The 22047-nt window shown below is 44.5% G+C and overlaps 1 protein-coding gene across 1 annotated transcript; it reads right to left on the bottom strand.

Annotated features, from left to right (window-relative positions):
- Positions 1-351: 351 nt before the first annotated feature.
- On the bottom strand, positions 352-21691 carry LOC134500832 (patatin-like phospholipase domain-containing protein 2). The gene is made up of 9 exons (XM_063308267.1): positions 21496-21691; positions 14209-14441; positions 12592-12657; positions 10439-10648; positions 7955-8015; positions 5111-5326; positions 4155-4287; positions 1996-2112; positions 352-738 (listed from the first exon to the last, which is right to left on the bottom strand). Exons 1-9 carry the CDS (start codon positions 21689-21691, stop codon positions 468-470), a joined length of 1503 nt encoding a protein of 500 aa, XP_063164337.1. The 3' UTR covers positions 352-467.
- Positions 21692-22047: the final 356 nt, after the last annotated feature.

Here is a 22047-nt window from a genome sequence, read left to right as displayed (position 1 = left end):
ACCTTCCTGTAAAAACTGTTTTTAAAAATAGTTATCATTGCGCTACAAATGCTCGTCCCAGTATAAAACCATCAACAGAGGAAATGTAGATTGCTGGTCTTCCTGCTGAAGATTTTGTTTGGGTGCAAAAATGCTCTGCTGCACTTAGGCCTTGTCCATTATTGAGGAACCAGACAAGAAACTTAGATGCCTAGAAGTCAGGAAAGATGCCTCAGTGGCAACTGAGTTGTAAACAAAGTAATCTTAAAGCCGTGTTTCTCAACCTTGGCCACTTTAAGGTGGGTGGACTTCAACTCCCAGAATTCCCCAGCCAGCACAGCTGGCTGGGGAATTCTGGGAGTTGAAGTCCACCCACCTTAAAGTGGCCAAGGTTGAGAAACACTGTCCTAGAGGTCGTTTGGCAAGTTGCTAGAAGAACACGTGTCTCAAAGACGGAGAGTTCCCTGTCCAACATCGCAGCTCCCAAGCTAGTCTTCAGAGTGGAAACTCTTCTCGGAGGACGAGTCGAAATCCACAGACGCTCCAGAGTCCGTGAAAAAGGAAGCAATGGACCCCCTGGCTTCGGAATTGCCAACTGCCCCTTCCTCTTTCGCCAAGTCCTTGCCGTGGGGGAGATCCCAGAGCCAGCCTTCAAGGCCCGGGGAAGAGTGAGACACTGTAGGGGGCGGGTAGGAAGGGTGAAGGCAGGGCTTCCCTGGGGCCGTCTGGCATTTTCTAAGCAGCGTTTCGCTGACTTTGCTGCAAGGACAACAAGAAATAGTCTTCAGACCCTCCTGAAGTTACTCTTAGGTGAAAGGCGGGCTGCAGTCTTCCCCAGCCCCCTTCCTCCAACCAAGTCTTGATAACCGAAGAGTTATTTTTAAAATTATAACTCGGCACTGCATCCATCTTTAAATAGGCAACCCCGCATGGAATAGGTCACTCAGTGGTAACTTCGTATATATTGATCCCTGCCTGTCATTTTAAAAATATCCTGCACGCTTCCTCTAGGCAGCTTGCAAATATTCACATACAGTAAAAGCCTTTATTTTTTCTTCCTCTTGACTCGAGTTCCCCTCTGGGTGACTTCAAGCACCCACCCGCAAGGTTCTCTCGGCCACAGGGGAAAATAGTTCGCCACTGCCGCCGCCGCCTTCTTTTTCCAAATAATTTCATTAAACATTTTGGGTAAAACCATAAAAGATAATACAAACTAGAAAAAAAAGGAAGAGAAGAAATGCGCACACGTGTGTGTGTGTGTGTGTGTGTGTGTGACCCCCTCCCCCACTGCCTTCTCAAGCCTTGACTTGACTCACATCCAAGCCTGCTGTCCTAAGAGTCACGGGTGGTCTCCCAACTCAGGACTTAGCCCGGTCTGATGCTGCTTTAATTCCACGATCAGCCCGGTGCTATTTCCTGCACTGACAAAAACAACTGAAACCTGGCTAAAACAAACCTCTGAGCTGCACATATTCCAATATTCCAACTGGCTCCAGCTATCCGTCAAGGAGCCAGGGCAGGAGAGAATGAGTGGAATTCCCCAGATCCTGCTCCCAGGATATAGGCAGGGCTGCTCTTTCGAGCTACCAAAGTGTTTGGCCCTGCCCTCGGGGGGAAGGGGGAGCAGCCCAGCTTCAGGACTGCCTTCCTCCAGCATCCCTTCAAATTTGGATTTAGAGCTTCCCAAGACTGAATTATGCATGAAGTCAATTCAATACAAGCAATTTTAAAGACGTACAGTAAATAGCTCTTTGGGTGGACAGATCTTTGCATGCAGGCAAGGGTAAACTTCCCCTGTAATTTAACTCTGTACATGTGTCTTGTGCACACCATAAAGTGGTGGGGCTTTGATCACACCATTGCAGCCATCCTGATTTTTTTGACCCCATCCCTGCCCCCTGTAGACCTCTTGCTAAAGAGGGCAAAGATTTATAGCACTGTCCCAAGGTTGTCAAACCTCATTATGCTCCCAAAAATATTCTCTCTGTGGCTGGCCAAAGAAGGGGCAAGACATACCTGGGGGTCTTCAGGAGCCCCTTTCGTGCTCTGCAATAGACTGCACCCATCATTTGGTAAAGCTGCTCCTGCATCCACCGCACGTCGTCAGGGATGTCAGGAAACCACTGAACTAATCTGCAGTGATTAGAAAGAAGGTGATGCTTCAAAACCAAGCCTGCTTCTGGACAGGTCTTTTTTTTAAAAAAAAAATTTCGCCCACCACCCTTCCTCATATCAGCTTATAGGGGAAAAGAGTATTTATTCTGTTTTTTAAAAATTGTTTTAAAAGTTCATAATAATAAAAGGACAAGATTTTCATATGAAGCCAAGTGTAAGGCTTTTCAGTTAGAAATGAACTGAGATAGATACTAATGCTGTGGTTAAAACATAGGTTTTGGGAAAAAAATTATACACTTAACACACTTGTTTATGAAGGTGAACACAAGCAGCTCAGGAAAATAAACATATCTATAATTCTCCAGCTAAGTATAAACTGTATAAACACAATGCATTTTACAAGTATAAACAGGAGTTAAGGGAGTGTGCTGCAAACCGAACAGGTCAATCTAATCTCAGCCATGAATTCATAAGATCCGACGGTTTGGGGTAAGATACCATCAATATGCTGATGCTACTCAGCTTTATATATCTACCCCAGACTGCCTGAGTGATGCTGTGGATGTCCTGACCCAGTGCCTGGAGGCTGTAAGGGCCTGGATGGGGTACAACGGGCTTCGACTCAACCCAAGCAAGACTGAGTGGCTTTGGGTTTGTGGGCCTCCCGGTGCTAAGGTTTTTCCACCTTTGGTCTTGGATGGGGTTGCACTGCCCCAGACGGACCCAGTGTGCAATCTGGGGGTCCTCGTAGACTCACGGCTCCTGCTCAAAGAGCAGGTGGCAGCCGTGGCTAGGAGGGCCTTTGCACACCTTTGGGTTGTGCGCCAGTTGCGCCCATTCCTAGACTGAGAGACTTTGCTCACAGTCACTCTGGACTACTGTAATGCGCTCTACATGGGGCTGCCCTTGAAGAGCATTCGGAAGCTTCAACTGGTGCAGGATGCAGTTGCACGGATAGTAAATGGTGTTGGGTACTCGACTCATGTAACACCACTGCTACGTGAGCTGTGTTGGTTGCCGGTGTGCTTCCGGGTGCAATTCAAGGTGCTGGTTGTCACTTTTAAAGCCCTTCATGGCTTGGGGCCGGGTTACCTAAGGGACCGCCTTCTCCCAGTTGTTTCTGCCCGTCCAATTCCATCTAGTAGGTTGGGTATGCTGCGGGTCCCGTCAGCCAGGGAGTGTCGGCTGGCGGGAACTAGAAGGCGTGCCTTCTCCTCCGTAGCGCCTGCCCTCTGGAACATCCTCCCTCCAGAAATTAGGATCTCCCCGACCCTGTTGGCCTTTCGTAAGGCCGTGAAGACCTGGCTTTGTGCCTGGGCCTGGGGCCTCGAGCGTGTGGATGGTCCTGCCTCTTGGCTGTATTAACATCCATGCATTGCTCACTTGGCAGCCATGTATATTTATTTTGTATTTATGTTACATTTTAACTGTTCTAATTGTAATTGTTTTAATTGTTTTATGGTTTTATTGTTGTAAGCCACCCAGAGTCACTCGCTGAGATGGGCGGCTATAGAAATCGAATAAATAAAATAAAATAAAATAAATAAGATGCCAATCAGGTTTCCTAATGTAAGTCCTGTGAACTCAATGGGCTTACTCCTAAGTAGATATATACATAAGCTTACGCTACACACAAGCTGTGAGCAATTTTCCTCCAGCTCAACAATGCCAACTTATTGCAACATATAGAGAACCAGTCTGGTATCATGGTTAAGATGCTGGACTAGAAACATGGGGACTACGGATTCTAGTCTTCTCTTAGGCATGAAACTAGGTTTATCAGCCTCATTCACCCCAGAGGGTTGTTGTTGTGGGGAAAAACAGGAGGACAGAGCATTATGTACATAGCCTCAAGTTACACTAAATAAAGGTGGGATATAAATCTAGCAAGTAGATAAATAAATATATGCAGGCCTAGCCTGCAAAGTATTTGGACATTTCTAAGAAAAATGGCCTCTGAAGGAGTAAGTCTTTTCCTTAAGAGTTTTTGGAAGAATAACACAGACGTGAAGTTTTATAAAAAGCTTCGAACGCTTGGGAAGCAGGTCAAATACACTCACCTTAAGCCCACAAAGTAGGCTGACTCAACTGGCAAAGTGTATGGTAGCATCATGTAGGACATTAGTCGTACTGGAAGAAATTTTGAAAGCTGAGCGTAGAGTCCACTTTTTTCATTACAAGCCTCTTGTAATGCTGTAAAATTTAAATAAGGATTCACCTTAATTGAATTGATTTATGTCTAGCTCAAGCAAGAAAAATTATGGCTGGCCATAATCAACCTTTTCACATCAAAAATGACTAAGTAGGACCTTCTAGTATTCTAATCAGGTAATCATCAAGCTACATTTTGTTTATTCAACTTTCAATTCATTCTTAGTCATCTTATACCGGGGACCAATAACCACTAATTCCCTGAGTCAGAAGGCTCTGGATCATTCTAGCATTGTGAATTAAACCAAGACACTGGACCATAGTTTACTTAAGCTTGCCTAATCTTAGGCTTTGCTCCTTGCAACTAGAATAGATTCATAAAAAGTCATTCTTTAACACTGGGAAAAAAAAAACTCTCTGAGGTACAAAACAGACCTCCAATTATAATTTGGAAAAGGAAGCTTATTTTGGCTATCAGAAGCTTGACAAACATTGCCTTCTCTGATTGCTTGCTCCTAACACGGCTACGTCATCCAACATTTCCAACCAACATTAACTTGAGTGCAACATTCACCCAAAGCCAAAGATGAGCTACATAAATCCTGAGACAAAACGTTTCAAGTAAATTAATCCACACAGCCTTCAAAGCAGTCCCCTTACTGGCATGCTTATAGTTTGACCAGCTAAAAGTAACTGCCTTTTTGGTCTTGTTTAGACAGTACATTAAAATGGTTCAATACAGGCTGCAAAAAAAAAAAAAAGATCGAACAGGCACCAAACTCTGTCTGGTCTCTGCTTAGTGGTACTGGAAGCTACTAAACGTCAAATTTTGCAATTAAAGCAGACAATTAATTTAGAATTTTACCTTTATGTAGCCTAGGAGGCAGCTTCTCAATGATAGTCCTATCCAATGGCCAAGAAGTTAATTTTAGCCGATCAATAAATATTTCTTCTTCTCGCATCTCTTTTTTGCCTTCATCTGCTGCACTTTTTTTATCAGTGTAGTCTGAGATCTGGGCACATCCTTGATGATCCTGCCTCGTTAAGGCTAAGTCAGTGGAAACTGATTCCTGCAGCAGACCTTAATAAACAGATTTAAAAACAAAAGCTTCTGCTATGAGCGACAGGATGCAAAGCAAGCCAGGTAAAATGCAGTCAGAGAAAAAAAAACAGCTAGAGATATCCTGGTCTTAACTTTCAAATCTTGGATTAAGAATGTCATGTCGATTTGCAGTTGTATGTGTAATTTGCACCATTCTCTTCAAACATTTAAAACTGAGACATTCCTGCTAGCAAACAGAGGATAATTAGCAAACCTTTACATCTATTTTTATAGCATGCCTAGAGTTGTGCTGTCCTCTATTAACTCCTTATAGCATGCCAGGTAAAGCATCCTTGTGCCCCACCCCAAACATGGAGATAAAACAGCTACTTTGGTTGTCATGGTCAGGCTGAGTTCACAAGCTCTGTCCTTCATCTTAAGAATTTCAGTTCCCTCCTCCTGTTCTTGACTTCACCAAAAGAGTTTAATGAATTGCCTGATTGGACAAATTATGCTTGGCACAAACAAAGCTTAAACTGTCTTCTGAATCAGATTTCAAGGAATGCTCATCTTTGCGTGAATGGATAAAACCAGATAGTGCAAAATCACCCAATGCAGTTCAAATTGGCCAAATCAATGCTTGGGCCACTTGGATTTTACACTGAACCAAGCCATTAACGTTGATGTTGCGAGTTAAACCCCTCCAGGGCGACAACATTGTAGAAGCACGCTGGTTTATACCGAGGTAAACTTCTTTACAGGTGTTCCTATATTTCTCTGAAAGTTTTTGGTAAGATTTGGGGTACTTAAAGTCTCAATATTCATATGATAAAAATATATCAAGAAAGAAATCACAGAGCTACTTCCGACAGTAAACGCTCAATGGAAAATCTGTTGAATTAAATACGTTCAGAAGAATTTGGTTTGATTGTAACCTTTTTTTTTTTAATCCATTCCAGCATGTCCAATTCTCTGAGACTGCCTGGACAAGTCCCTGCAGTTTTCCTGGCAAGATTTCAGAAGTGGTTTGCCGTTGCCTCCTTCCTAGGGCTGAGAGAGAGGGACTGGCCCAGGGTCACCCAGCTGGCTTTGTGCCTAAGGCAGGACTAGAACTCCCAGTCTCCCGGTTTCTAACCTGGCGCCTTCACCACGACACCAGACGGGCTCTCTTGACTGTAACCAAGCCTGCGTTAATAACTCTCCTTGGTTGGGGGCTTTCAGAATGAGCCCCTGCCGTCCCTGGAGCGCAGCTTCTCTTGGGCCACCTGGTGGCTGCTGCGACCACTGCCCACGCCTCCGGCTCTGCCCGCAAGATGGCCGAAGAGAGGAGGAAACCCTCCTAGGTATCTGAAGCCCCTTCAGCGCTTCAGTTATGTAGCACGGGCCTCTGAGCCCGAACCCGGCGTGCCCTGGGCCTGCAGCGCGCCCACTCCAAAGTGCTGCCACTTCTGCTTGTGCCAGGGAGAGCTGCTCCCCTCCCTGGCTTGTCTTTGCCCCCACCACCAGCTGCCAGCACCCCTTCTGCCTCAGGAGGGTGGGCACAGTGTTCAAGTCTGGCTTCCTGATGGTGACCCGCCTCTCCTCCCCTTGGCCAGCCTTCTAACTGTCCTGGGGCATGGGGGGGCATATAGCTAGAGAAGGGCACAGCTGGTCCTCCAGTGGGGGCCAGAGGGAAGCCTTCAAAGCCAGCCCCCCTTTACTCAACATACTACACGCCCAGCACTGATTGGAAGAATTAATTCCCCAAAAAGGAGGCGGGCCTTATTGAGGAGAAGGGATTTTTTTTCCTGGAGGGGAAAAATGTTAAGGAGGTAATCTAAAAAGTCACACCACTTGGAACTGAACTGGAACATTAAAAATAAGCAAATAAGCTAAAAAGAAATGGGACCGGGGCTGTCGGCAACTAAGCACCTGCTCCCTGGTACTACCTCAGCTCTCCAGAAGAAGCATTGCTCCAGCTCTAGGTCCAATATCCCCTTTCTTGGGGATTTAAGTTCAGCAGGAACCTTTGTTAGAGGATGTGCTCCTGAACATAAGCAGAGTGCTGAAAAGATTTTTTTTTTAATGGTTGTGTGCCATCAAGTCTTTGCCGACTCCTAGCAACCAGGCACAGTATGGGCTTAGCCAACAAACCTGCATTATACCTGAAGTAAAAATAATTTATTTAAGGAGATGTAAGATAGGGATGCTCACTTCTCTCTAAACTACACCCTGAAGAGAGGGAAGCCCAAGACAGACAGAGAGAAGTTCCACTGTGACTCTGAAGCCCAGAGATTAAGAACAGGGCAAGTGAGAGACACACCCAGGGACAGCCTGTGGAACCCTTCCCCTAATCTGTTGCTTGCCATTTGCAGTGGTGGTCAGAAGCAAGAAGTGCAACCTCCAGTCTCCCAGCCATTTCCTCCACCCCACAGGTCACCCCCATCCAGCCGCAGCCAACAGCTCTCCGGACATAAGAAGCGAAGAGAGCACCCCGAGTGCAAGAGACAGGCCGCTCCCAGCCACAGCAGAAAACACACAATGCTTTCTGGCCCATACCTGGAAGAGAACGCCAGACATGTGTGTTTCAGTTCATGCCCACACCACCCAAAAACAGTCTGGGCATAAGCCACTTGACACACCCCTTTCTGCCACATTATGCAAATAAATCTGAAAACAGTAACCTACCACTTTCTTTCAAAAATCTAAGGGCATCTGAATATCCTTGTTCACAGAGCTCAGCTAGCACCTGAAAAGAAATTCACAGGAAGCTAGTTAAGCAAGTTCTAAAACTTGTGGAAAGAACATTTTAGATACTTCATGCCACTTATACTCAGAGAGGAAATGTTGACGTCTAGCTTATGGGCAAGTAGGGCAAACAGTTTGGAACTAATTAACTTCCCCTTACAGCCTGGAATTAGATGAATACATCCTTGAGCGATGACTAAATGAAGATATTCCTAATCTCCTTAAGTTGTTCCCATGCACAATATTAACTGGCTCTCCTTTTGCCCACCCAAGAACAGGGCGGTTCAGCAACATGGAAAGAAAAACAGCAACACCACAAGCTGCGCACGATTAATTACACAGTCGTCCTACGGACCTGGTTTCTCCAAGATCACTCCCCTGGTTTTCCCAGAGAATAACCAGGGATACAGCTGAACCAGAGGGTACTTCAGTATTGTTAAGAGTTGCAGAATCCCATAACAGAAAAAGAAAAGTGAAATGTGAAGCCCATGCAACTTTGAAAGTTAAAAAGACAGACCTAAGAAACTGCTTCTCCCACCATCTCATAAAAAAAGGAAAGCCAATTATCCATTTTAACACACTAGATTATTTCATATATATTCACCTCTAGTGCATCCAATCTGACATCTAAGATCTCCACATCTGATCCCTTAGTGCATTATTTCTCAACCTTAGCAACTTTAAGATGTGGGGACTTTAACTCCCAGAATTCCCCAGCCAGCATGCTGAACCTTTTTCCCAGTTCAGTTATAGCCCTGCCAGTGACTATGGAAGAGGGGCATCCATGATGGCCTCAAAATGACAACTCCGAGTGTGATGTCATCACACAAACGACATAAATTAGTAACTCCGTGTTTTCAAATGCCATGGGTGTGACACACCCCTGGCGTTTCTGGGACAACTTCTTGGTTTCCTGAGAGCGAGCCTGCCATAGCAGAAACAATGTCAGAGATCCAACCAGAACTTAGTTAGGGGGACTGTCTTTCTGTCGCAGTCACCGAGAAGAAGAGGGCGGATTCAATCTCCTGGCGCCATCCCATTCAGCAGTTATGCAAAGAGCAAGTGGAGATAGGATTCAGCCCAGGAAGGCTGCTGCGGCCAGCTTCTCACAGGCACCAAAATGGGTTCAGTGGCTCTTATTCACTGGCTTTAGGATGACATAGCGTATGAATTAATCAGACTATCTGTGAGTACATACCTCCCTTATGCAAACAGGTGGGAACATGTATGCATGCGCCCCACCTTTATTTATTTATTTATCAATCACATTTCTTCACTGTCCATCTTGACAAATGACTCTGGGCAGTTTACAAGCGAATTAAGACAATAAAAAATTAAAATATCATTAAAACAGATTCATTATAAAAATATATATAAAACTCTAAGATATAAAAAATGAAATATAAAATCCAAGGTGGTGAAACCACAGCCTCAATAACATTTCCCAGGGCCGCATCAAAGTGCCAACCACCCCCATGACAGACTACCCCCCTCCCACCCCAAGTGAGTTGGCACAGTCAAGTCGTGACTCCCTTTTGGAAGGCTGGGAGCCTGCCTCACCTCTGGGGTAACGTGTTCCAGAGGGCGGGGGCCACGACAGAGAAGGCCCTCCTCCTGGACCCTGCCAATCAACAATCTCTCATGGACGGGGTCCGCAACATGCCCTGTCTGACCGGGTGGGACGGGTTGATGTATTTATAGTATAATTTTTAAATTTAAAAGCTATATTGAATCGCTTATGTTATATATCAGATTTTTTTTCAATTAGAAACAAGGTTGCTAGACAGAAATCAAGTCTGTGGAAAACCAATTATCTACTTTTGCTAAACAACAGATACAATTAACTCAAAATATTAAGCTACCTACAAGCTTCCAAACATCACATTATGGTTCAATAACCTTTTTTTTTTTTGGTGCCTTCGAGTCAGTGTTGACTCCTGGCGACTTCAGAATTTCAGAAGTGGCTTGCCACTGCCTCCTTCCTAGGGCTGAGTGTGTGTGACTGGCCCAAGGTCACCCAGTTGGCTTTGTGCCCCAGGTGGGACTAGAACTCACGGTCTCCTGGTTTCTAGCCTGATGCTTTAACCACTACACCAAACGGGCTCATTTCAATAACCATTGTATCAGCCTAAAAAGATTCTATAATGGACTGGAAAGCATTTCCGCATGCTCTTCTATGAAACTTAACAGCATCAGCACAGTTCCTGATATAGAGAACTACAGAAGTTTTCTACCCTGCAAATCCCATCTGCGCCAGCCAGCTTGGCCAATGGTTAGGCTCACAGATTAATTAAAGCCCCATAAGATTGTTTTTGTTTTGTTCATTTGGGAAATATTTATATCATTTTCTGGAAATTATACCAATAACTATCCACATCAATAGAAAAAGTGGTCAGATAATAGACAAGGTTGAGCATACGATACCTGGGGCTCTGGAGGAAAAAGTGCTTGAATTAAACGATACATGTTCCCTAAGCTAAGCTGAATGCTGGTATTAGTTAGATTCATTTCATGGAAGTTTGCAGAGTTGCCCTTGGGACAAACGTCACATTCCCCAGAGAAAGGGGAAACTGTTATGGTACTCTTCAAGTTATAGTGAGGTAAATTGTCACTCAATCCACCATCCACGTAGCGCTTTAAAGAAGAGAGGAAAAGGAGAGAGAAAAATGAAATGTCTTATTGGCTTAAGCAAAAACTCATTTTCTTTGTTTCAAACAACATGAATAAGCTTAAAATGTTAGAAATCACTTACTAAATGCTAGAAATTAATTATTGGAAGTGGATACACAGGAATGTGACAGAATTCCTGTATATTGGGAAAGCTACCAGAATTGGAGGGGGGGGGGAAGCGTTTAAAATCAAACATATTTTCTGAATGACAGGAGAAAATTAAACGGGGAGGATGTACTGCAGCTCACAGCTTACAGGAATTGCTGGAGATGTATCACTAGAAAAAACTTTTCTTGTTCTATTTAGAATTTAAATAAGACTGCTGTTCACCTGTCAAGTTTTCGTTTACCATTTTATAAGGACCAATTTCAGGACCAATTTATATTATCCAAAAATTTAATTTCAGGGTTTATGACCACAGCCGTCTACTGCATCCATCTTCCACACCGCACAGCAGTAAAATGTCGTTTAATGGATGGTTTTTACTCTGGAATGATTTACGTTAAAGTAATTATTTGTCTATTTATTTAGCTGCCCATTTTGCAAAAGACACATCATGGTGCGTTTGTAATAAGAATTGGAACTGGTACCAATATAGAGTTTTTACTCAGTGATAGCAGAGAAATGAAAGTGTGTTCAGAAAATCAAGCAGCATATCTTGTATTTCTCACTTTACTAAATCCTTTTAGATAATGCTCCAGCCAAGTGAACTAAGAAAACCTATCTAAGAGGATACACTTAGAAAATCTGGAACAGGTGGGTTTTTCCCACAAATTTCATCATCAAACCATGCTGAAGTATTTTGAAGAAAAATAATATGAAAATAAAGCTGTCATACATGAAGAGACGTAGCTGTTATCTGCTCAAGAGTGTACTTTCAGGCCTCAGGACAGTTTACCTTTCTTATTACTAACACAGAAAGGCAAGAACCATATAAGTAATGATTAACGTCAACATAGTGGCTTGATGCAGATGCTCTTTAAGAGGACACTTCAACTTCCAAGCATGGCCCTGAAATACACGGCACAAGGGAGGGCTCTGAGGTAAGAGGATTGATCATTGGCATCACATCTTTGAGGCAGGAGCCTTCTCTGCTCTGCAGGATGGTTCGCAACAGCCCCCTTTCCAGACAACCCCTGTGTTCGTGCCCTGCAAAGCTTTGCACACATCCAGCATTTAACACTAGAACCTATGCAGTGAGTGCATACCAACCAGTAGCACGCTGAACTCACGAATCAATGTACCTGCATACCGTCTTACGTCCTACACCATAGATACAGCATCGTACAAACCTTAGGTTGGGAAAAGAAGAGAATGCAAGGTCCAAGGGTGGCTCGGGACCATAAAATCAATTTTAGCCCACCCAGACCACAACTGACGAAGATCGGCAACATGGTTTCCCAACATTTTGATGTATTTTTTAAAGGAGCATGAACATTGGTCTTATTTTTTTTAAAAAAGAACAGGAATCCCCCAAACTCCCTCTAAAAATCCTAAGGAAAAGATGGGCACTTTAAAAAGCAATCTTATACCTTTGAGTCAAGATATTGCTGATCATACAACAAAATCTACAATTCTAAATCAAAGGATCATGGCATTCAAATCCTTATATAGATTTTAAAAAGCCAAATATTTCCTTGCAGACCTTTCTTGTTGGTACCTGTCTATCACATTTCTTCCCACAACTGCACATAACAGCATTTTTTCCTCCACAAGACTTCCTTTCACTCATCTGATGGAGTTGACTTGATCCACCAATGCTTATAGAAAACGAAATGTGTTAAGTTAAGTTACCACATTTTTAATTCTAATAAGGAGACTGCTAGCATATCAAAATACAGCAAGGCTCAGCTCGGTTTATCCCAATAACATCCCACGCTGATTTATAACAAAGCAACAATACTTACCACCCCTCGAAATGAAGGTGGGATGAGGCCACAGTATATAGGTACAAATGAGCTACAAAGCAGGGCCTACAGAAGATAAAATAAAGGTTAGCTGTGATTATTTCTAATTGCAGGGAAAAACTCCACCTTGTAACAATGCAGGTCACAAAGGAAATTCCTTCAGGGAACCTTTCGAATTATCAAGACTGCTGGCTCGCAGGGACAGGACCCTTTTGGTGAGCCCCCCGTTTCTGAAATAACGTTTGCCAAAAACTCTGCTGGGCTCCCATCCTTGCAGCTTTTAAGAAGACAGTTTACCTCACCGTGATTCTCCCCTACTGATCAGCAGCAGATTCTTAACAAAAAGCAGATGAGCAGGGAAACATACCTAGTTCCACAGTCGGTGGAATAAGATAGCAATAGGTGGCCTTTTCCAGTCTGAGGTTCTTAAAGTTAGTTGAGAAAGCATGAAAGGACAACCCTGAGGAGGGGGGGAAAGGCCGGGATGTGGTATGGATCTCAGGGAGTCGTGTGAATGATGGTAATCTGCATGCAACCCTGGGGCTACTCACGTTACCTGGGGGACCCACCCTCCACTGCCACGTAGCATCAAAAAGGCTCTCAGAGAAGAAGCATGGTCCATGGTGTGAAAAGCCTAGCTCTGCCTTTCAAGGGAGAACAGCAACACAGACAGACAGACAGACAGACAAGAAGCAAGCCTTGGACGCCCGCATGCCACAAATGATTCTGCAGCATTTTAGCACACACATTCTGTCTCTGGGGAATGCTTGACAACCTATTGTAATTCATCAACGCCCAGCGGCAAACTGGACATACCCCAAAGTATAGCCTCTTTTCTGCAAGCAGGGAAGAGTGATAACAGCTGGCCTGGACAACACTACTTTGGGGAACAATTGTCTGCTGTTACATACAAATATTAAATAAACCACAATGGCATCACATCAAACAAAATCTCCATTGTGAGTAACTTGGAATAAAACTTCAGGCAGCATTCTTTTATGCGCAAGACCCGAGGCTGGCCTTTGCTTCCTACGCAGCATGTAAGAGCAAACCCATTCACCAGCTCAGACAGCGGCCTCCAGGAGTCTACCAGTGTGAGAGTTAGGGTTTAAACCTGTTGCATCACTTTAAACCCTTAGGAAGACATGGAGGGAAGAAGATCCTCTCCAGATTTTGATCTATAAAATACTGCAGGGCTATCACACTGAAAACCTGTGTTCTCCACTTGGGTATCGGGAGCACATCTTCCCCAAATGATTTGAAAAGCAGTAGGGAGGGGTGCATGTCCCTATCTTCCTCTGCACATTCCTTCATTGGGACATGGCCTTGAAAATTACATCATCCAGATTTTTTTTCCTAACTGGGACTTTCATGCCTGAACCAGGAAAAGGGAAGTCATCCTAGATGCCATTCTGCAGCAGGCACTTGCTCTAAAGAAATGAAAACATATTTTCTTAAACAACAAATAAGAAAATATTTATAGCAAAACACATTTTAAAAACCCTAGTAATTTAAAATGATATTCAATCACAGGACAATTGTTCTGCGTTGTCCTTTAAATAGCGTTTGTAAATACAACACGGTCAAAAAGAATTTTAGCGACAATACAAAACATACCTGCACAACTTCTTCTTTAGAATTAAAATCGGATATCAATACGTTTTCACCATCAGACACTCTCGTCAGCGAAATGGAAAGCTTCCCTGATAACAACTGGTAACTGTTTTCTGGGAGGTTTTTGTAGAGACCATCTCTTATTATCTTCATCACGTTAAAGGAAGGGTGAAGAGGACCAAGATTTCGTTTCCTTGCTTCTTTGGCTAGAGACAGAACGTCTGCACATGCTTGCGCTGAAAGATACAAAAACCACCATGAGACAAGATGTCAAATTGAAATATTCCTTACAAAGGCACGCTTTCTGTTATTTCCTTTTTTTAAGTGTTTAAAAACAAGAAGCAAAACATGCCTTAAAAACATTCCAAAACTAACAAATCACACCATCTGATGTTATTAATACAATCCAGATTAGGATATTCCTCATTTCATATATCTAAGATCACGTGCTAAACATAAAAAACACAGTGTAAAAACCCTGCCTGGATTATTTCAGAAGTTATTAGTCGGCTGAGTGAGCTGCAGCCTCTCTATCCAACTAAAACATCAGCAAGAGAATACTGGCCTTGTTTCAGTTGGATGCAAATGTATAATTACAACTCATTTCTGTGTTCTGGTTGCCGACCTGACCGCTGTCCTTTTAACTTTTCTCTCTGCCCTCCTCTCTGTGGCTCCGAGATGAATCTACCTAGGATCCTAGCGGAATGCCATCTCCCTGACCAGCACTCAGCTAACTTGAGATGTTCGTATGTAATGCGGGGATCTCAAGATACATTAGGATTTTACTGGTAAATATTTCCCCTGCCAATCTGCCAGAGACAGCTCAAGGGCAGCACTGGGCATGCTGAAGTTTTGGGGGGAGTCTGTCATATCCACACCAAAGGAACCCTACCAGGAGCAGCTCAGCACATCATGGCAAAATGGGCATCTTCAGAGCTGTCTCGGCTAATGGCTGGCCCCAAAGTGGGACAGGACACACTTTGCATTCAACTAAGGAGAAACCATCTGTACATGGGGGAACCTAGACTAGCTTGGCATGAACAGATAATCTATTAGGCCTGTCCTTATTTTAGTTTTTAAAAGAAGTACACATTCTCTTTAAGCAATGATCAAAGCTGTTGGGTTCTTTGGGCTTGGTTGCTTTCCAGGATGCAATGCAGCACCAGGCTGGACAATATTATCCGTGCCAGGGAGAATGAAGTTGGCTGGTTGTTCATCTGCCAGTCTTGGTGGGGTGCGATTTCTTCCCTGCTCATCAAGAGCTGCCCCCTGCTTCTCGGAGTGTTGGCTGCTGGGGGATGCATTTTTGGCTTTGTTTTCTTCCTAGGTTTTTTATTGTCTCTTTTGAAGGAGAGGCAAATTGGGTTTCTCTCTATGTGTCAAGTTACACTCAAGCACTGCTCGTATTAATAAACTGGACAATTATGCTACTTCTGAAAACAAGGGTGGTTACTTTATTGACAGGAGCTACATAATCTGGCTGGTTTTAGTACTTAACCAAAAAGATGTGTACCCGTTCACTCTCTCCCACAAATCGGGGAACCTCTTGAATCGGGGAACCTCTTGAATCACAAAGCACATTGGAAACTCAGGATTAATTTACAATTCCTTCCACAACTACAATATTTGTTTTAAAAAAATACAATGAATTGCGGTAACTTTTACCAGTATTAGGTGAATCTATCTACAGATGTTACCAATTTACTGGCAAATCCTTCTTTTTGCTAGTCTGAAACATCAGGCTCAATCCACATAGTATTTTAAATGAAACTGAAATATAGTACTAAGAACACAGTGAATTAAAAAAGACAACAGCAACACATAGTTGAAAGGCATCAGGGCTTAATTCTTCAAGCAACAACAGCTCCCAGGAATATGGTCTGGCTACAGACAATTAAGGCATGACAACTCTACTAATGAATAGCCATTAATCAGAGGGGGTATTAAAGAAAAGGGGGACTCTGCTACAGATCCTTTGCATTCACAGATTTGGTTTTTGGCCAAGGCTGAACTTGAACAAAAGTGTGACAACAGAGTTTGATTGGAAGAGATGACAGACTTCCCTTCCAAATTAGCCATAATGAAAGATCTACTCTGATAGCTTATTAAAGACCTGCTTAACCAAATACCTTCCCCAGCTTTTTGCTCGATTAGACTTTGTCATGGGGCTATTAGCACAGTGCGCATTTGTTGACTCTGCAAAATCTTTCCAAGAATCAGTTAAGTGAATGCCCGGCAGTAACCTGCTGGGGGGGGGGGGGGGGAGATGACACTGCCCCACTTATCAGCTGAGGCTCAGCTTATTTTCCTGACCAATCACGAAAGCACTCGCAGTTTCTTAGGGATGCTCCACTCCAGCCACAACTTTTCTCCTCTGTTTCACTTCGAGGAAGTTAACGTTAACTTTCCAAAGGAGTTTGACCTGTCAGATGGCTCAATGGAAGGATGAAAGGGGGCAGCCCACAAAGCAGCTGTAACAAGAATCCCCAATGTCTTACAACTGCTTCCATATCAATGGATTAAGGATTAGTTATAGGGTGCATTCACATATACTAACCTGGGGGTGGTTGTGTATTCAGAGAGAAAGAAATACCTTCCAGAAAGAGAAAAGTTTACACTGACAGTTTAACAAGTGATTTGCAGACTCAAACGAAATCATAGTTATCTACTGTGTGTCTCTCTGGGAGTGTCTCTGAATCACACTTGGCTCCCTGCAAATGCCTGGGCAAGTCCTTGCAATGGTCTTGGCAAGGTTTCCAGAAATGGTTTGTCCAAGGCAGGACATGATCCCGAACAGCATCTCCCTGTTCCTAGCCTGATGTCTTAATCGCCTCACCAAACTGACTCTCATTTTACTTCATCTTTTAAAGAAATGCAGCAATGAAACAACGTAAAGCTCCTTCAGCTCTAGTTCAACTCTTGGGGACTTCATGGACACAGCTATGTATTTTTCTCAGCTGCCATATGGATCCTTCTTCTAGATCTTTCAGAATTACTTTTATTTCTCAGTTTGCTTCTACAGCCCCTGAATTTGTTGGTGGTCTCTCAGCCAATTACTGATAGGTGCAACCCCACTTAAGTTTTTTGACACCAAAAAACTTCCCCATAGGCTATGTTTTGGAGACAGTCCTAAAAGCCATTTTTAACTGCTGTCAATTAACAAGCATAGATTTTTCCTTCAGAATCCTGCATTTCCGAAAGTGCAGCTCTGCATTCCCACATTCTTCCTCCAAATGCCTGTGTTTTCAGAGCATGGTAACTGAAGCATTCCAGTCTCTTACTCATCTAGGATTAGTGAGGTTGCTATCACCTCCGCCCTGCCTCGGGGGTTTTGTTTTTCTTTTGTTGTTTTGCATCTTAGTTTCTCTTGAAATTGTCCTCTTTTGAAACATGAAGGGAAGGCAATCATATTCTGGAACAACTGTTACCTGATTATTCCTTCTCCTTCCCGTTACTGTCCAGTGAGAAGAGGGCTCTGACCTACAGTTCTTTTAAGAAAGAAGGCTTCAACTCGGAGGAATCCCGGCTTGACCAATGACCAGAGTCAGGCATCTCTGCCAGTGGAGGCCAGTAACACTGCTTTTGCAGACCATCCCGAAGCCTCAAATAAAACCCAACAACTATCCCTTAACCGACTGCCTCTTGTTTAGTTTATGCATGCAGTGCTTAAAACAGCTACTAAACATGGCAAATTTCACTGTACTTGGCAAAATTCATAAACTTGTTGAGCTGGGCAATTTCCAACAGGAGAGAGAAGCCATCGACGACAGTTAGCGGCTGATGCACTTGCAGGGGAGACTTTGCCCCAATTCTGTATGAACACAATGAATGTCCGCTTACATCCGAAGGACCCACCAGCCTTTCTACATGAAGGAAACCAAGGGCTTTCAGCACATGCAGGATTTCCTTTGTACTTTTGTAGCATCCCCTTGGATTTTTAAAAATTTAAGTTGGATTTAATTTGCAAAGACTAGTATCAATTAACCCAAACAAAAGTTTGTTAGCTCTACAGTTAATTTCTAAACCAAATCGAAGTTTTCCAAGTGCACTGGAAATCAAAAATGCTTTTTTGTTTAAACAAAAACCCAGACTGATTATTTCTAAAAATGAAATTCCATTCTACTTTGCACCTGGATTCTATTAAGAGAAGAGTATAAAGTGGCTGCTGAAAGGCTCACTCTATTACTCTTTATATGTATTTTCTTGTGATCTAACCTTCAGGTATTTTAATGTTCGGAACTCGTTTTGAGCTTCTGGTTTTCTGGTCTTGTCTATTTTAATTTTCCACTTTATGTTTATGATAGGGTGGGCAAAGTGAAGAAACAACACTAACGCAGGCAAGAAAAGTGTATGGAGAGATTATTATATATTATTAATTCCTCATGAACTTAATCTGCTGGTCATAACAAAAATATTTCATGAGAATACAAATAGTTACTCAAACAGGAAAAGCTCTTTAAAATATACCCGCAGAAGTAGCTTATGCAACCTGTGACATTTCCTTCTTGGTAGTCTCAACCAATCCATTTCATTTGTTTGTTGTATACTGTATTAACACAACCATCTAAGTGTGTTGAAGTCAAGTGTGCCCAGCCTTTTAATTCACAATTCCAATAGCAGCACTCTCCCCACTTGGCTTGGATCCCGAGACACTTCCCCGCCCTCCAGCTCCCTGCTCCAGGAACACCCCTGAATGTTGTGCCCTGGGACAGAAGCAGCTACTGAAGGAGGAACGATCCAAAACTGATCAACATTTCTTAGCGAGAGGATAATTAAAACATGGGGGGCACCCCAAAATATGTTGCCAGGTGAGACAAACTTCCTTCAGGTATTCTGCACATCAAAGTGGAGCAGAAAAATCCCCTCACTTCTTGGATGGCAGAAGAGTCAAGGGTCCTGCCATGTTAAAGAAACCTAGGAGGAAAGCCACCTTCAATTTGCACACAGGGCTTTGGAAACACCTGGAAGTGAGGAGATGCTTCCAGAACTAACAGACACTGATGAAATGCAAAATGACAGATCCACTTACTTCACTAAGATGCTTGGGAAATCAATAAAACTTGCAACAGTGTTTGGCTCCAAATGCCCACCACGACTTGGGATCTCTTTCTCCTTGAATGACATTCAGATTGTCTGACCATTTTTTCTTTTAAATTACCAGATGAGGACCCAGAACTAGGCTATCCAGATGTAAGCCTCAAGTTTAACTTGTTATGAGTCTGTCTGAGCAACTGCTCAATTTGGGTTAGTCTTCGAGACTTAGAGGATGGGAGAAAATAATAGCTTTCACTTATCCCTGTACATCAGTGTTTCTCAACCTTAGCAACAGGCAGCTGGCTGGGGAAGTCTGGGAGTTAAGTCCACATATCTTAAAGTTGCTACGGTTGAGGAACACTGCTGTACACATATACTTATATGGACACACGTATGAAAGCATGTGCGTACTGCGTGAAGTCATGCATTTCCAACTCTCCATCCCTCCTGTGAGAATGCAACCCCCTCCTGTCAACTTTGACTAACTAGCTCACCACCTCTTATATAGAGCAGAAAGCCACACAGTTGCATAGGAGAGATTCAAGACAATAAGCCTGGTTTATTATTAATTTGGACTCTTAAAATATTCCCCATCATTTCTACAATTTTGAAGGGGTTTTTTTGTGCTGTTCAATTGTGTCCAATTCTTGGCAACTGCCTGGACTAGTCCCTGCAGGTTTCTTGGCAAGGTTTCAGAAGTGGTTTGCCATGGCCTCCTTCTCAGGGCTGCAACCTGTAGGTCTGTCGCACCTGCTTGCAAGGAGGCAATTGCTTTACTATGTCAACATTTATTAGCATGTTGTAAACCTAATATTAAGGTACTTCAGATGTCTATCTTCAGAAAGTTAGGAACATTAAATATTAACACCAGACCTGTCCAGGCGTGAACAACTTACAGCACTACTAAGTAGGGAATATGCAAACATTTTGAGATGCTTCAAGCTTGGGATGCTTCCAAAATGCTCAAAACAGCTGTTTCTGACCTGAGAGGGACATTCTGAGCTTAACATGATTTAAGCCATCTAGCATTCCTCGTTTTTTAACTCCCTCAGGCACTCCTATGGCACTCCCTCTCCTTTCCAGGCACTCCCAACATTTCAAACTCCTTTCTAGGACTTTTTTTTAACCACCCCATTTCTATCTTTAACTTTACAGTATGGCTAAAAACTTGGAATTAAAGGCAGCGAAGTAAGAATGAGTTTGAAATACAATGTATTATTGCCCAAAATTCTGACAAAACCTGGATCCAGAAGATTGTCTGTTAAATCCAAAGTGTGTTAAACTGAAATTCACTAAATCAAGGATAAATTATATGAAACCTTCTCAACCACAAGTATAATAAGGTAGGAGCTATACCCCCACGAAGTCTTTGAAGGCTGTCAGCTTCTCTCGGGATGGAGAGGGGATGTTATCTGGGGCTGGATGGAATGAGGAAAAGGTAAGCAGAAGGGTAGGTCTCTGTGCTTCATCACGGCATTCCCAACTGGGAAAAATCTGACATACTTAAGTTCTAAAAGTTACAAGACTTTTTGGCTGGACTTCCTCCAAGCGCTTTCTGGTCAATGCCAGAAATGCACGCATAAGTCCAAGCAGTAAAACACAATTTACCAGTTGCAGCGACCTGTTGACACCCGGCGCCGGACTGAGCACGACGCACCAAACCACAACGTGTGAACGCAAACAACTGTTGAGGGGGCTGGTGGCGAAGGTGCCCAGGAACCACCCGGCTCTCCACATCGCGTTACGTCTGGCCCCCAGCACGGCTCCCGCTTCCTTGCCCCTCCAAGTCGCAGAGAGGGGGCTTTCACCCGCCACCCACCCGAGATCCGTGCATTCGTTTCTAGCCGATCAGGTCGGACCCTTCAACGCAATTAACCCAGGCCACTAACCCGCCCGGCGCTGCGTCCCTAGAAAAGAGGGGGAACCGTGCTCTCTCCGCCCAGGTTACCTCTCAGGGCTGTTGTTGGGGGATCAAAGGCAACCCCCATGTCAGTCCCCTGGATTTCTCCAGGGACGAAACGGCAAGCCACGATCAGGACAACCACGCAGCAGACCTTTCCAACGGCGGCACCTCTGCTTCCTCGGTTCCCACGACCTCCTCACGAATGCGCCCAACTGTAGGGTTTGCTCACCAGCCACGGCTTCCCCCACAAACTAACCAAGTTCACCCCAAGCCAAGGCAAGCCAGCCCCGCGGCAGCCCCAGGAACCGGATCCCCAGGCAGACGCGTTCCCACGACCCTTCCCGAGCACGCACCCAGAGAGCCGCCTCCGATGAGGACGGCACCGGCCAGCGCGCCCGCCGAGGCCCCGTAGATGTGCCGGGCGTCGCGGAGGAGGCGAGGAGCGCGCTCCTGCAGGCAAGTGGCGGCGCCGATGTGGTAGACGCCCAGGAAGCCGCACCCCGCGAACGACACACTCAGGCCGCCCTCGCCCCCCGGCAGCCCCACCATCCTGGCCAGCACAGCCAGGCACGACACACAAACCACCCGGCCGGCCGGCACACCGGCCGCTAATGAAGCTGCCGGCCGCCCGGCCCCGCCTAGCCCCACGCTGCCCCGCCCCCGGGACGTGGCGCGGGGCCCGCCGGCCAATCGGCAGGACGATGCAGAGGGGGCGGGGCCTCGCCGCGGGAAAGCCGGCGTGAGGCTGCGGGGGCGGTGGCTGAGAAGCTGGAGCGTCGCTGGCTCCTGCTTCCCGTTACCTTTCGTCTGGAGCAGCGTTTCTCCCCCCCCCCCGGCCGCTTTAAGATGGGTGGTCTTCAACTCCCAGAATTCCTCAGCCAAGGCCGGCTGGGGAATTCTGGGAG

Source organism: Candoia aspera, chromosome 7 (genome assembly GCF_035149785.1).
Source record: "Candoia aspera isolate rCanAsp1 chromosome 7, rCanAsp1.hap2, whole genome shotgun sequence".
Lineage (NCBI taxonomy): Eukaryota > Metazoa > Chordata > Lepidosauria > Squamata > Boidae > Candoia > Candoia aspera.
This window is presented reverse-complemented; position numbering and strand designations above follow the sequence as displayed.